This window comes from Poecilia mexicana, unplaced genomic scaffold (genome assembly GCF_051168715.1).
Source record: "Poecilia mexicana isolate PSO_F unplaced genomic scaffold, ASM5116871v1 scaffold_8, whole genome shotgun sequence".
Lineage (NCBI taxonomy): Eukaryota > Metazoa > Chordata > Actinopteri > Cyprinodontiformes > Poeciliidae > Poecilia > Poecilia mexicana.
The window spans coordinates 25,399,595-25,415,959 of NW_028263377.1; the positions used below are offsets into that span (position 1 = coordinate 25,399,595).

The 16,365-nt window shown below is 42.0% G+C and overlaps 1 protein-coding gene across 1 annotated transcript; it reads left to right on the plus strand.

Moving 5' to 3' along the window:
* Positions 1-1,920: 1,920 nt before the first annotated feature.
* On the plus strand, positions 1,921-14,348 carry casc3 (casc3 exon junction complex subunit). The gene is made up of 12 exons (XM_088007788.1): positions 1,921-2,133; positions 4,842-4,866; positions 4,945-5,000; positions 5,076-5,291; positions 5,405-5,553; positions 5,626-5,805; positions 7,018-7,913; positions 8,453-8,629; positions 9,732-9,830; positions 12,279-12,445; positions 12,517-12,725; positions 13,557-14,348. The coding sequence occupies exons 1-11, from the start codon at positions 1,948-1,950 to the stop codon at positions 12,661-12,663; spliced, it is 2,298 nt and encodes a 765-aa protein (XP_087863914.1). The 5' UTR covers positions 1,921-1,947; the 3' UTR covers positions 12,664-12,725; positions 13,557-14,348.
* The last annotated feature ends 2,017 nt before the right edge of the window (positions 14,349-16,365 follow it).

Consider the following 16,365-nt stretch of genomic DNA (forward strand, 5'->3'; position numbering starts at 1 on the left):
CTTGTTAGTTTATGTGTTTTCCTGACATTATTGGGCATATAAACATTAACAATACCAGAAAATGTAACTAATATAAATAAATCATAACTGAAGAAAATACTTTTAAAAAAATTACAAGTGAGCAAAAGTTGTCAGTTCGTCAAGGTGAATTTAATTAATTTAACTAATTTTTTAAATTCCAGAGATAAAAAAAATAAATGAAACTAGATGTTATTGAGCTGTTCAGGGTAAGAAAACCATCCGATTTTTTTCTGTAAATTAAACTAAAGTAAAATAAAGAATAATAATAATCATAAAAATACATCACTTCCACAATTTTAAATAACTGATAACAGGTTTGTGACACTTTGTGGATCTTTCTACTTTTTAATTTTTACACTTTGCTAAATATTCAATCACACTTCAGATAAAGAGACATTTTATTTGATCTGATTGAGAATCTGTGGAAAGAACCAATAAGATTCAGACCTCAAGGGCACAGAAAAAAAATATATTATTGTTGCAGCTCCACGTAGTGGGTTGATGAAGATGAAGAACTGCAGCTAATACTGAACCTCCAGGTGTCCCATAACCAGCACTACTAATTTAAATCAATAATTTATTTAATGGACTAGTTATTCTTTGCAGTATTTCAAGTTTATTGAGTTCAGAAGAAAGATGCTTTAACATGCACTAGGAAGTTATTTTATTATGAGCAAACATGATAAACACAATCGTGTTTTCATTCAACCATTATGAGCTCTAGTGATCATATGATCAGGATTTATAATGTGTTCTGTATGGCCAAAGAAATAACAAAACATCTCTATGTTCTCCTGCATGAAGCAACTTCATCCAACATTTCTGAGGAACTCTTTCTTCTGCGTTCATAAGGTAAAATCATTGGGTTCTCTCACTGCCTTTTATCCCAGCCACTGTTTAGATGCACCATGACATTCACTGATAAACTGTGCACTTCTTATTACTTCATTTTTTGTATTGTTCTCTCTTTCATTTGTTTTCTTTTTTTTCACTCATGATGCCGTTTAAATGGTGATGGTAGTGTAATGATCTTGAACAGCTTTGCTGCTTTGATGTAACTGATGAAAACATGAACTCTTATTTTTTTGTTTGTGTTTTTTTGAAAGTTATCAGTTTGTGGCCTAAAATGTAAAGCCCATCATAATGTTTCAAATTTCTTTGTAAAATCATCTTGAATGTAATGAAAAGTATTTCTAGATTAATATTATAATCAATCAATCAATCAAATTTTATTTGTATAGCACATTTCAGCAGCAAGGCATTTCAAAGTGCTTTACATAATTAAAATAAAGACAGCATGTGAGAAAGGGATTTAAAAAAAACATCATTAAAACGTAAACAGTGAGAAAGAGAAATAAAAAGAAACTAATAAATAGATAAAAAGAAAAGATAAAAACATTAAAAACGTCAAAAACATTGAAGACATCAAAACCCACACTCTAATTCTAATTTAGCCATAAGCAACTCTAAACAGGTTTTAAGTTTAAACGGTTTTAAGTTTAGATTTAAAGGCACCCAGTGTTTCAGCTGTTTTACAGTTTTTTGGAAGTTTATTCCAAGTTTGTGGTGCATAGAAACTGAATGCTGCTTCTCCTCATTTGGTTCTGGTTCTGGGGATGCAGAGCAGTCCAGAACCAGAAGATCTGAGGGGTCTAGATTGTTGGTACAGCAATAACAGATCTTTAAGGTATTGTGGTGCTAAACTTATAACTTATTCTCTAAATGATTAAATAAGCAAATGCAAAAATAAAATGTCAAAAATGTAAATAACTTTAACGTTTCTGAGTGAAGAGCGATATGAGATTATCCACGTGGTGGCAGTAGATATAGTTTAGCTCTGCTAGGCCGTTTTGTAACGTATATAAAAGGAAACTCCATTACCCATAGTGCGTCGCTTCTTCCGCTTCCAGCCATTCCATTTCTAAGATGGCGGACCGGCGGCGGAGGAGGAGGCGCGCGTCTCAGGACAGCGAGGACGACGACGAGTCCGGCTCGGGTTCGGACAGCGGGAGGTCCGGTTCTCCAGCGACAAAGGCCCGAGGCCGAGAACCCGATCCGGCTGAGGCGCCAGTGAGCCGGTCCGAGGCGAAAAGCGACGTTGAGTCCGAGTGTGTGAGTATCAGTCCGGGCTAACCCCAAGAAGCTAACCGTGGTTCCCGGAGCTGAGAGCTCTGAGTGCGTCCACAGATCTCATGGTCTCCCCGCTGTCTGAAGGATTTACAGAACCGTTAGCTCCCTGTTAGCTCAGCACGATGTCAGAAGAACATTGATTGTTATGTTCGCAATAAAATAATAAACATATTGTTTAGAAATAGCTCGATGATGAGATGTTTTTAGGGAACCAGACCGAAAGGCGCCAGTTAGAACACATTTATAGGGGAGACTAAATGCGACATAACACCTGCTGAGGCAGCCGGTCGTTACTCCGAGTTTAACGAATGTAATGTAGAAAGAAAGAGGTGTCGACATTATTATTCAGGCTATCGGGCAGCCACAAAGCTTGGGCCGTTGAGTGGACCCCGAGGACATCCTGTGACCCCGCCGGGTGGTCCCCTCGGCGTGGGCCCCGCCGGGTGGTCCCCTCGGCGTGGGCCCCGCCGGGTGGTCCCCTCAGCGTGGGCCCCGCCGGGTGGTCCCCTCAGCCTGTGGCCCCCTGTGATTTCAAGACTCAGAACCCACACTGTTCAGCCTTATTTCAGAGTAAAACTATATTTGAAATTATTAATTCAGGTGAAAATGTGCTTCAAAGCAGAAATCTTAGTAATTATAACTGTTTATTTTAATGTTATCAAGTCTAATAAAAGTCCTTCAGATGTTCGTGTTGTGGTAGTGGCTCTAATGGCAGATGGGGATTCAATGAGACACTATTCTGTTATGAAATTGACTAAAGAAGCAGAAATGAGAAGATAAAAAAATCCCATAAAAACATCCTAAAGCATTTCTAACCAGGCGAGGTGATGGAGGGATCAGGAGTCAGAAGTAACAAGAACCAGACAGGTGCAGCTATAGATCACTAACCAGCGGCTCTCAGATCTTTTATAATTCTAACAGTGGCAAAACAGGATAAACAAGCGCAATCTATTGGAGAGACACATTGGTTGAAAGTAGGCCTGTCATGATGAGACATTTCTCTGGACAATAAATTGTCCTGAAAGTTATTGTGATGGACAATGATATTGTCATGAGACCATTTTCAACTAATATAACAATGATAATAATATTAAAGGCATTGTAATCCAAGAACACATTCTCAAAGGTCAATAAAATTTCATTTCTAACAAACATTTAAAACTGAAACTAGAAAACATTTTAAACATTCAAAAATAAATAAACAAAACAATTAAAGTGACAAAGAAAATGGATTATGAAGTCTCTTTAAATTGTCCTTTTACAAAAGGGCTTAGATGAAACTCAAGCACCAGACTGGAGACTTTCCTCTAGTTTTTGGTAGAAAGAGAGAAAAAACAATCATAAAAATGGAAATTTAATTTATCATGCGATTAATTTACTTATTAATTATTGTGACAGGCTTGCTTGAAGGATGCAGTTTAATTGTGTTTTGTTTTTAACTCCAATGTGAAACATTTCAGTTTCAAGATGTTAAATCAGCAGAAAGTTTCTCTGCAGTCAGAAGTTCTTGTTGGAGTTGAACATCAACGTCTAACAGCTGCAGGAAAAACATTTTATTTACGTTATTTTTATTTATAGTCTCAAGTAAATGACTCAATTAATAAGTAAAACATTTTTTATAAAAATAGAGATAATAATGCATAAAAATATGAGATTATCAAAAGAAAAAGAATTTAAAAAGAAATGTTTTAACTAGAGGTGTGCCGATCGATCGGCCACTGATCATAATTGGCCGATTTCCGTGAAAAAGTGTACAAGACAGGTAATCTCTGAAAAAATTATCGTTCTCCTCTGCCTCCTCATGTGTTCTGCAGAATTACTCAGCTCGGTCAGAACCAACCAATCAGAACCAGCATTAATCAGCTAGCCAATAAGAACCAACCAATCAGAACCAGCATTAATCAGCTAGCCACGCTATCAGGAAGGATTGTCTATTTTGATTCAGCCTGCATTTGACTTTGAGTTGATGTTTCCTTTTTTACTTGACATTATTTGATATAGGCAGATTTATTTGACTCGTGTATAATTTATGGTACTGAGGATCTACTGTTAAATATTATTTTACTGATTGCAGGTTTTTCAATTGTCTTTTTAATTGAATAACTGCTGTATTGTGCCTTCAAGTATTTTGCATGTTTTATGCTTAAATTAGGTGACTTTATTACCAGATCATTTTTTTATTTTGTCAGATCACATAGTAGCATTTATGCCTAAAGCAAAAAGTTGACAGTCAATCCAGGTGATCGGCAGAGATCGGCCTCATTGGTGATCGGTATCGGAATCAGCAGCAGGAAACCTGATCGGAGCATCCCTAGTTTTAACTAGACCAGAGTCTGGACTGAACAGAACTTTTGGTTCTGGAGAACCATCAAACCATCAGCAGAACCTGAAACCAGAACCACAGATTCCTGAAGGAAGATTTTACCAAAGAAAGCAAACCAGATTGGGTCAGCAGAATTTGGGTCTGTTCTGGTGAAGTTTGATTATTTAACAGAGATGCCACGGTTCTGTTCTGTAGAACCCGCTTCATGTTTTGGATTCTCAGCACAGATTTATGGGTTGCTTCTGTTTCTGTGGTGTTCAGAACGAAGAATAGATCCGAGCCCGGACGGGCTTTTTGTTTTTTAGAAACAAACTGAGACTTTCTGATCTCTTTCATGTTCTGGTTCTGATCCTGTTTGTCTTTACAGGAAAGTGAAGACGGAGCAGGAGAAGGTAAGACCTGACCCGCGGCCCGTTGCAGGTTCTCTTGATCCGCTCTGTTGTCATGACGCCTGGTTCTGTTTCCTCCAGCCGTCCTCTCGGATTACGACAGCGAGGATCCGGAGGAGAACGCGTCCCACTCAGAGGTAAACAGAACCAGATCCGGCTGGTTCCGCTCTGTTGGGCCGGGACGATCACTCTGGTTTCTGTTTCTCTGTCAGGGAGGAGAAGAGGAAGAGGAGGGCTTCAGCGAGGAAGAGGCTCCAGCAGCAGCAGCCGGCGAAGCCAAACCCGCTGCTGCTGACGGTCCCACACAGGATGATGGAGAGGAAGAGGAGAAGGAGGAAGAGGAGGAGGCAGGAGGGTCCAGTAAGGAGGAGAGCAAGGCGGAGGAGAAGGGAAACCTGGCAGGAGAGAGGCAGAGCGGAGACGGACAGGTGGGAATACGACTCGCCTCCAGACGGATTCCAGAATATTTTCCTTATTCTGCTTCCTGTTGAAGAAAGGGTCGTCATGGTTTCTTCTTCTCCTGTCCCTGACCTCCACACAGGAGTCCACCGACGACCCGGAGACAAAGACGGGAGGGAAGCCTGGTCAGCAGCTGGACGACGACGAGGACCGGAAGAACCCGGCTTACATTCCCAGGAAGGGTTTGTTCTTCGAGCACGACGTCCGCGGACAGACTCAGGAAGAGGAGAGGTGAGCCGCCGCTTCCCTGTCAGCCTCAGCGCCTCTAGAAGGAGGTTTACCTGTTCCTCCTCTTCTTCTCAGGCCTAAAGGTCGGAACAGGAAGCTGTGGAAGGACGAGGGCCGCTGGGAGCACGACAAGTTCAGGGAGGAGGAGCAGGCGCCCAAGAGCCGCGAGGAGCTCATCGCCATCTACGGCTACGACATCCGGAACGGCGGCGGCAGCGGCCCTGGAGACCGGGCGTACAGGCAGCGGAGACCCAGGTGAGCTGGTTGCCATGACAACATACCGTACCACCACCACCAACACACGGGTCTGAACGTTGGCTTCACTGGTTCTGATGGTCGGAAACCGAATAGAACAACCTGGAAATGAATGACTGTCTGTCTGCTGCTGTTCCTCATGTTGTCATGGCAACAAGTCATTTACATAGGAGCATTGGGTCAAATGTAAACGCTGCACAGACACCACGGACCAGGATGAGCAAGCTCAATTATTAAGCTAGTGTAATGGAGCTTTACTTCCTGGATTAGAAAGATGAAATTAAAGATTTTGGCCTTTTTACTTTCAGAGTTTTACATAATTTATATTATGAAAGTGAAAAATGATTAACTGTCACTTTGGTCTTTAAACTTTAGGCTGCAGGCCATGAGCAGGTATTTGTTTTTAGGATGGTATGTGAGGAGTGTAAGCTGTCTGGCTGTAGGTGGCGCTGTGGAGCTTCAGAACAGCCAGGATTTATCAGCTGCTGACTGACTGAGCAACAGCTGACATTTAAACGGGGCCTGTTGTACAAAATTCTCTTTGCATTTTTTATACTTTTTATTTTGATCTCGGTCTGAAAAAATAACTTGGACGACTTTTGGAGAAAAGCAAATGTTTTATTGGTGTTAGGAAAAGAGCAGTTTTAAAAACATCCTGATTATTAAGTCACATTTGGTGCCACCCTGTTACCTAGCAACCGCAGAACAGAGCTATTTGCAAACTGTTCCTATCAAGTTTTTTATGTGTATTTTGTTAGGAATGATTAATGGAAATATCAAAATTTAAAATAACTTCCTCAATTTTTCAATAACAGACATTTTTGCTCGTTTGATCTGGTTTTTGGCTTTTCCATGAGAGTTAAAGTCCTAAATAAATTTTCCAAACAAATTCTGATGAACGCTCCCATCCATCAGTTGTATCGTTTATTGTGAAAAATTTCAGCTAATGTTAAAAAAAGAAAAAAAAAAACCTAAAATGTTATTTTAGTATTTTATTTTTCAGTTTTTTTGGGGGGTTTTTCAGAAGAGGATCAATAAATATGAATTAAACAGAAAATATGATTAACTAAAGTCTCTATGTGCAGTTTAGTGATTTAAATCACACTTTAAGTAGAAGCTAATATAAAATAGGAATGTTTTTCAAGACCAGCGTTTGTGTTCTTCGTCGTTTTTATCGGCATCACCATCCTCCTCCCGCCTCCTCTCCTGCAGGCAGAATTCTCCTCCTGGCAGAGACAAGCGGTGGAGAGATGGGCAGAGACCGGCCCGGACCTGGCAGAACCGAGGAGGAGGACCGCCTCCACCTTCTACTGTCCCTCCACCCTCCTCTTCCTCAGCGTTTCCTCCCCTCTCTGCTGCTCAGCGGAGCAACAACTCCTCCAGACCGCCGCCCTCACGCAGCAGACCCCCTCACTACAGCCAAGCGCACCCGTTGTCTCAGTCAGAGTACAGGAACAATGAATCCAACGCACCTCAGGTTCATCCCAGAGAGCGGCACGCACCAAAATCTCAATTGGACCTGCCGGGAGACAGAGGCGGGTCCGTTAGAGGTGGACGGGTCCACGGAGGAAGAGGAGGCTCCTCTGTGGTCATTGAGGAGGTTTCAGACAGCCAATCAGGCGCAGCGGAGGACGATCCGAGGTCAGAGTCTGCAGCAACCTCTGCAGCAGGGCAGCCGGGCGGGTACCAGTCACCGAGACGACAGCAGCAGGAACGAAGAAGCAGCGGGGACAGAGCTGCCTCCGGATTGGCTGCCTCCACTTCTGACCCCGCCCTCCAGTCTTCAGCAGCCAATCGGGAAGCCTCTCCGCCGGTCGAGCGCCCTGTTGAACGTAAATCATACTCTCTGGCCCGCAGGACTCGCTCGCGGCCATCGGACCTCGGCAGCAAGCAGGCCTCAGTGGAGGAGTCGGCAGCGGGGGGAAACAGCTCCTCACCTAGCAGCGGGGGGGGCAAGGGCTGGACGGGGGGCAGCAGCGAGGGGGGAAGTCAGACAGCAACGGGCGGGGGAGGGGTCGCCGAGCTGGACCAGGAAGTGGCCCGGCTCAATCTGGTCCGACAGACCTGGAGTCAGAGTCCAACGTCGTACGTACGCTCCGAGATGAGAGGTGAGTCCCTCCATACTGGGAGTACAGAGACCCCGTTAAACCAGTCCCTCCATACTGGGAGTACAGAGACCCAGTTAAACCAGTCCCTCCATACTGGGAGTACAGAGACCCAGTTAAACCAGTCCCTCCATACTGGGAGTACAGAGACCCAGTTAAACCAGTCCCTCCATACTGGGAGTACAGAGACCCAGTTAAACCAGTCCCTCCATACTGGGAGTACAGAGACCCCGTTAAACCAGTCCCTCCATACTGGGAGTACAGAGACCCAGTTAAACCAGTCCCTCCATACTGGGAGTACAGAGACCCAGTTAAACCAGTCCCTCCATACTGGGAGTACAGAGACCCCGTTAAACCAGTCCCTCCATACTGGGAGTACAGAGACCCAGTTAAACCAGTCCCTCCATAGTGGGAGTACAGAGACCCAGTTAAACCAGTCCCTCCATACTGGGAGTACAGAGACCCCGTTAAACCAGTCCAACTGATTGTTTTCCCAGTCCAGCTGATCCATGTCCTAGTTAAACCAGTGTACCTCTCTGCAGGTCTTCCCAACCCCATCCACATGGCCGGTGGGCCGCCTCAGTACTCCAACATGGAGGAGATGGGCGTGGGCTCCAACCGGGCCAAGCGTTACTCCTCCCAGCGCCAGAGAGCCGTTCCAGAACCGGCCCCGCCCATGCACCTGGGAGTGATGGAGCCTGGACACTACTACGAGCCCAGTAAGATTTCCCCCAGTTCAACCAGTAGGACATTAGAGCTGGAGTTGAAGAACTAGAGATAAAGTTCTGATAAAACCCGATCAATCAGAACCATCACACTTATCAGTTCTGTTAATGTTTGTGGAAAAATATATTTTTATGTGTTTTAACAAGGTTCTGACTGCTCCTTTGATGGAGGTTTTAGCTCGGGTTTTTTTTTCGGTTCTGATTCTGTTAGAGCTGCAGCTCATCCGAGTCCATCTGGGTCTATCCGGGTCCTGATGATGCTGCTTTTCAGGAGTTTTCTACTAGAGTCCAAACTGAAAATGCAGCAGATCAGTTTTCAGATTATTGCTGCATCTCCTCTGTTTCACCAGGAGGGGTCAGCAAAACTTCAGCAGTGTGTCCAGGTTTAGAACTGCGGTCAGAACCTCGGATTGAGCCGTTGGTACCGGATTATGAAGTTTAACTGGAATCAGGTCCAGATGGTGTTGGGTCTGGAACTAATGATTATTATAGTTATTGATTAATCTATTGATTACTCTGACAGTTAATAGAAATATGGCACATTCTACATTTAACCACTTATGCCTTTTTATCCAGTATTAAAAATACACTAGTAGATGCAAATAAATTAATAAATTCATTCATTAAATAAGAAAATAAACATTTTATAGTTTAACAGCATTCGTTTAATTTATGCTTCATCAACTAAAAATATGTTTAACATCAACATAAAAAAACTGAACATGACTGAGCATCAACACAGTGTAGGGCTGATCTTTTGGCTATTTAACTGATTAATATTTGGATGAAAATGTTTAATAGTAGATTTTGTTAACCAGGTGAATGAAAAACTGTCCCATTGGGGACTTTAAGGTAGAAATGTAATATTTTTTTTGTACAGTTTTGGTTTCATTACCACTCTGAGGTTGTAGTTCCAAATAGTCTTTTTTTTTTTTGTCTGTATACTACAGTTAACGATTAATCAATTACTGAATTAGTTGATTATTTCAATAATTGATTAATAACGATTAATCGTTTTAGTCCTAGATGCTTTATTTATTAGCTGTGTTGCAGCTGCTGGTGTTTTCCTCTGATCACCTGTTCTGCCCCCCCCCAGTGTCCTACCAGGGACCAATCTACACCCACGGAGAAGGCCCCGCCCCCATCCCGCCCCAGGGCATGCTGGTCCAGCCAGAGATGCACATCCCTCATCCTGGTGGGTTTCCTTTAAATTCACCATTTCACAACCCTCCTTGGTCGCCCTCTCACCAGGGCTTAAAGAGCTCCGGCCGGGGGCCGGATTTCCGGCTTTTGACCAAACGTCCGCCTCAACCAAACTAGTCTCCAGGCTAGGCCGGAACGTGTCAGCGGCGACACATCTAAATTTGCAGTACTGTAATTCCGCCTCACGTAGCGCTATCTGAAAAATTCCAACGGTTTCTGAAAGGAGAGACGTTGCACTTTCCAGCAAATATCGGGTTAATACGGTAACGTCACAGCTGCAGCTGCAGAGAGTGTAATTAATCCGGGGGGCACTCGTTTAATAGACGGTAAATTACGAAAATAACTTGCTGGATATTGAAAGTTCCAGTTGTTATGGATACATGGGTATGTATATCATCTCACAGGACATTTAAAGAACTACTTACAATTAAAATAAGGAAGATTTATTTAGTCAGACGTTTGAAACTTAGGCATAAAAAGCTCCGTCTGGGGGCCAGACTTCCAAGCAAAGCGAGCATTGGACCAAATGGCCCGCCTCAACTAAACTGTAGATAATAGACAAAGATGTCTGCCAATCAGAATTCTAGCTCCCGTGTTCTTGACCAATGACTGTAAAACGTTTTGTAGAAAAGAAGCCCATGCGTTCGGTTAAATCAAATGCGATATGAATGAAGATGGAGTTTGTCTCATCCGGTAAAGAAACACGTTTACTTGAGAAAGGAATTAAAAACAGGTGGCGCTGGGCAAAGGAAAAGGGACAAGACGGGAAGCTGGCGGACATTTTTACAAAAGGGGGGCGCTGGGATTCCTCTGGGGGGCATTTGGTTGAAGGTAAACTTTACACCTACAGTCACAACAATACCAGTTTAGACTTTGAGCAACTTCCCAAAATTGTATTGTGTAACATTAAAACATGCTTGGATGCAACTGTATCGATGGCAGCTCTTCTTCTGTTCAGTGTTTGTAGCTTCTTGGCACAGCTCCGATTCTGCTACTAGTAGCTTCACCGCATCAGGTCAGCGTTACACCGGCTGATGACGTTGCTGTGATTCACTTTGTCTGCTGTCTGATTTTCTAATATTTTATGTTTTATTGAGGATTTTTGTACATTTTTTTTGGCAGTTCTGTGATTGTCAAAGCAGCAACTTGTATTAAAAAGTGTTTTATTTCTGTTTGGATGCTGCCCGCTTCCAGGGAAGGACAACAGAAAATCGCTCTTATAAACATGTAATTACTAAAATCACGATACCCTCACTGTGTGTCCCTCTGAAAAATGAACCCATTTAAATAAAGAAATCCCTCCATGGTGATACCACGATAGAGAGCATTCATTTTATAGCGTTAAGACCGGAGCTGTAAGTGGTCCGGTATGAAACGGGGGTGACAGAACAACGGTACCACAGCACTTTTAAATTTCAATGATCAAAATTGTTTCTGTTATTTTAAAAAGTTTATGTCAGTCTGCCTTTTCCCCATCGATACGCCCTGCACCTTAGGGGGTAAAAACATAAAAAAGACGCGCACATTGGGCAAAACTCTGAAACAGGAGAAGCAGGACATAAAACGGAGCGATGATCTAGATGTGAATTATGGCATAAAAACAGAGAATCCGACGCTGAACAGTGAAAAATCAACACATGATCTGAAACATGACGATTTGGCGGCGCAGCAGGTGATGAGTGAAGATTAATGATGGTCAATAAACGATAAAATAAAACCAACAGGACAGAAACTAAAGTGGACATAGCAATAAACCGAGAGGACAATACTAATCAAAGGAAACTAAAGAAATTAATGAAGAAGAAAATGCAAGAATAAACTAAGAAACTAAAGTAAATACAGAGGAATAAACTGGTATGGCAAGACCTTTCGAGCAATAATTAATACAGAGGACTGTATGGCAAGAATAAACAGACACTATTTCCAGATAAAAGGTAAAATAATATTGTTGAAGTGCCATGGGTTTGTTGAGACCACATCTAATACTGAGAATAAATATATCTTATAGACCATAACAGTAAATAACTGATCACATATTTAACAACTAGAAAATGACAAAGAACAAGAATGGGAGGCGGTGAGGGACCTGGATAAAGGCTGGGGGGCGCTGGCCTGAAAAACGTTGAGAAACACTGATTTCGTTGGTAATGTTTCATGTTCTAAATTACTTGCAAAAACATTGACTTGAAAGGACTCTTATTTGCCTGTAAGGCTTTAGGGCGCAGACATTTTACATTTTGTTTTGAGTTGAAATGAACTGCTTGTTTAGCTTGTTAATTGTATTGTTAGATGCAATTGTTTGCACTATAAAAGACACTTTTTATTAAACTGTGGTAATAGAAACGCTATAGTTAATTTCTATCATAACTAAGTTTCTGGCTCAGGATTTTTTTTTACTTTAAGCCCTGCCTCTCACTCTGCTGCCTCTCTCTCTCTGCAGGTCTCCATCCCCACCAATCAGGAGCCCCCATCGCTAACCCCGCCCTCTACGGAGGCCCACCTGTCTCCCTGTCACCAGGGCAACCACAACAGCTGCTGCCTCCTCCGTTCTACCCTCCTCCTGGGGTCATGACCTTCCCCTACCCTGCCATGTATCCAACCCCACAGGTGAGACCGGACCACTGCTCATCAGAACCAGCAGAACCTCCGGACCCAGTGTGACCTCTGCTGTGTTTCAGGGTCAGGCCCAGGTGACGTACGGCGGCGTCACGTACTACGACACCATGCAGCAGCAGGCCCAGCCCAAACCGTCGCCCCCCCGCCGCACCTCTCAGCCCGTCACCGTCAAACCCCCCCCTCCAGAGGTTCCCTACGCCTCAGAGTGACTCCGCCCTCATCGCCTTCCCTGCCCCCAGGCTCCGCCCCCACCCTGACCTCAGAGCTGCAGGTGAGGCCTTAACGGATTCCTCTAGAGCTGGGCGATTAATCGAGAAATTCAATTTGATCAAATTTTTCGTTTATGAAGATTTACTTTTGGAAAATCTGGATTTTATTTTCTGCAAAGCACTTCTTGTGTTTCCATATAGTGGTGCCAGTTCAGGCTGAAACGATTAATCAAATTAATCATGATTAATTGATCATTGAAATGACTGACAACTCATGTAGTAATCAAGTAATCATTAACTGGAGTATAGAAACTCATTGAAGGGCAGTTTGCTGAGAGAACAACACACTTAAACCAAAACTGTACAATAAATGTATATATTTTGTATTTAAGATTCAAATCAACACCCACCTCTAACATCCGCGTGCCCAAGACCTTCCATCTTGTTACAGTTTCTATTTATTTGGACTTTGAATTCAGGTCAGTTCTATGATGAAATATAACTGATAAGTTTTTTTTTTTTTTTTTTTTTATGAAAATGGTTCTAATTTTCCAAGAATAAAGTTGTAATATTTGGAGAATTAAATACTTATTTCATCATCAGAACTCCAACACATAAATAAAAAAAAATATTATTCAGGCTTTTATCCAATTGTTTCTGTCATAATTTTACAATTTTCTTCTGGTAAAATTTTGTTTAATTATGCTTCTCATAATTAAATGAGAATTTCCTAATACTTGCTGTACAACTCACAAATTTATTTTAGTATATAAAAACAGATTAAAATCAGATTTGGTATGGAAAAAATCAGAGATTTTATTTTGAAGCCTTGTCGCCCAGCCCTAGTTTCCTCCTGCTTCAGGTTTTCTGACTGGTGATTGGTCTGTGTGCAGGAGCAGGGTGGGAGGGGCAGTGAGGTCCAATCAGACGACACCGTGAGGGGGCGGAGGGCAGGACGAGACGGACTCTTCTGGATCAGAACTTTCCTTTATTTCCTTTTCAGTCACTCTGCCGGACAGACGGACGGAGCCGACCCGCTAACGACTTCCTGTCCGGTTTGTCTGAATCCACTCTAACGGTTATAGCTCTACATGATCCAGCTGCCAGAACTGGACCGGGTCAACCACTCCAGTTCTGTTCGGATCACATATTTTAGATGCAGATATTTTATGAAAATAAATAAATCCTTCCCGGTAAACGGCGACGTTAAAACCTAAAAGCGCAGGTCCAGAGACCTGCCTCCGTTGGCGCCACCTGGTGTTGCTTAATGTTGCTGTAAATAGAAGCTAACTGTAAATAAAATCTGGAAGAGATGAAATAGATCCGTGAACTTATTGTAATCAGAACGCTGAGTCGTCGGCAGGGACCTGAATGTTACGGTGGAGTAATTAGAGAGAGAAATAGTTTGTCTTCCTTTTATTAAATCTTTCATTTTCATACTGTTGGTTTTACCTTTTTTAATTATTATTATTTGTAGTAGGTGACCATCTGCTCTGATTTTTGTTTTCATGTTCGGACCAGAGCGTAGCAGAACCCCAGACGGACCCATTATTAACTGAATTTTACGGTTTCCAGGATAAAAATTTCCTTTTAATTCTTTTTTAGTTTCTGCTCATCTGTTTCTGCTCAGTTCTCTGGAACGTCTTTGGTTGTTGTCAGATTAAAGTTTCTGATTCTGTCCTGAATGTCTCTGACCCGTTCCTGACCCACCCAGACCAACAAAACCAGAACTTCTTTGGGTCTTTTTTTTATTCAAGATGCTTAGAAAACAAGCAAAGCTTAAAATGACCTTTCACCTGAATTTTATGTTAAGATAATCTTATTCAGGATAATGTGTCCAACTACAGACTAACAGACATAAATATAAGGCAGTCAAAGTTTATGATTACAGGTTTTTAATGTTTTAGATTTCTCTCTACCACTCACTAAAAGTTCTTGTGAAATTCAGAGAAAAACTGTCTGGTAGAACCAAGATTGCAACATTTATTACATTTTCAGCTGCTGCGGTTCACTTTCACACTCACCGCATTGTCAAACAAACCAAACCCTTAAAAAATCAGTTCCTCTCCTCACCTGTGGGGGCGCTGCACCAAGAACGACTGAGGGAAACGACATGAAAGCCTCAAGACATGAGCGCAACTTCCTTCTTCACAAAATGTAAACAAAAATGTAGTAGCATCAGATTCTAGTGGTTGTAGGACTTCTCTCTTTGTCTTTGGAAAAAAAAAGCCATTTCTCCTCCTAGTGCTTCACTCTCATGTCTGTTTTGGTTGTATTTACCCAGAATTCCCTGTCCTGTAGTCCACTTCCTGCTTGTAGAGTGTTTTCCAAACTGGTTGGCATTCACATATGAATTGGAACCGCACCAAAGTTAACTTCAAATGAACAGAGATCTAGGTTTGTAGTTTCCAGACTTGGATTGAAATGGACTAAACTGGGCTGGTGTGAACGCATCTGTTTAATTATTGCAATAACACGTCTAAAAATATTTTTCTGCAAAAAGTTTGTCTCCATACGTGGTGACCTTCTGGTGACCCAAGCCGAAGCTATTGACACTAGATGAAGTCGCTTGGCTTTTAGCCAATCAAATTGGGTTCCTTTGGTCATGTGACACCAGTGTTTCTCCAGGCCAGAGGTACATCTCTTAATTATAGAGAGAGGAGCTTTTTCTCCTAAACAGAATATTCTCATACTACTTGACGCCCATTTGAGTCGTTAACTTTTCATCGAGTCGAACTCGGGGGAATGTTTGACCTGATGACAGCTAATGCACCACCCCGTCTGCAGACACATTGACCTCTGACCCAGCCCATCCTACTGGCCTCCAGCCGAGCCTAATTTGATTGGCTAAAAGCTGCTTGATTAGATGTAGTGCTGATTGCTTTGGCCTGGGTCACCAGAAGGGCATCATATTTTCTGCTGGGGAGTTTGAAGAACAAAAAATAACTTGATTCTTATAGATAATTGCAGATTATAAACATTCTATAATTAACTAAATCAGTTTGATTTTTGTGAGAGTGTATTTCTTTCATATATCTGTAGCCTAATGCCTGGTCTTTATATGTACAGACCCATCCAATAAATTAGAATATCACTGAAAAGGAACTTTATCACTACGTGAAACATATTAAAAAGATTAATTACACACAGATTGATGTTTGTAAGCATTCATTTCTGTTATGATGTTTCACTTTCAGGAAATTAAAACATGACATTTAAAATCAAAATATCACATCAGATCATTAAAAAAAAATATTTCAGAAATGGGGGCTTAATGAAAAGCGACTTAAGTTACTGATTGAACATCTGCAGAGCTTCATCTGCAGATGTTTGATGCTGAAAACCTTTCCAACCTTCAGGTAAGTTATTGAGAAGCAGAACAGCAGTGGTGTAAAAGTGGCAGTATTTGACTAGATATCATAGCAATTTTGCATTTTTTGTAATTTAAAATGTTTACTTTTGTTCATGTAGTTTTCAATTAAAACACAATTGATTACAGACCCTACAATTAACTCTATTATAAATTTTGATCAAGTCCAGCCACTGATATAAAGCTAAATTTTACATAAAATCCCCCCCTTTAAAACAGAACCATGGATGGACTGATTATCAGCAGTATGCTGATAATCAGACTGCTTATAACCAGAACCGGTTTCCAGAACGCATTCAGACTTTTCCGGAATTCGATGCTGCTGCTGCTGC

Bases quoted from the DNA above. Each gene is read 5' to 3' on its own strand.
- casc3 (XM_088007788.1), top strand. From the start codon at position 1,948: ATGGCGGACCGGCGGCGGAGGAGGAGGCGCGCGTCTCAGGACAGCGAG. The intron at 8,630-9,731 runs GTAAGATTTCCC...GCCCCCCCCCAG, and splicing joins TGGACACTACTACGAGCCCA to TGTCCTACCAGGGACCAATC. The intron at 9,831-12,278 runs GTGGGTTTCCTT...CTCTCTCTGCAG, and splicing joins GATGCACATCCCTCATCCTG to GTCTCCATCCCCACCAATCA.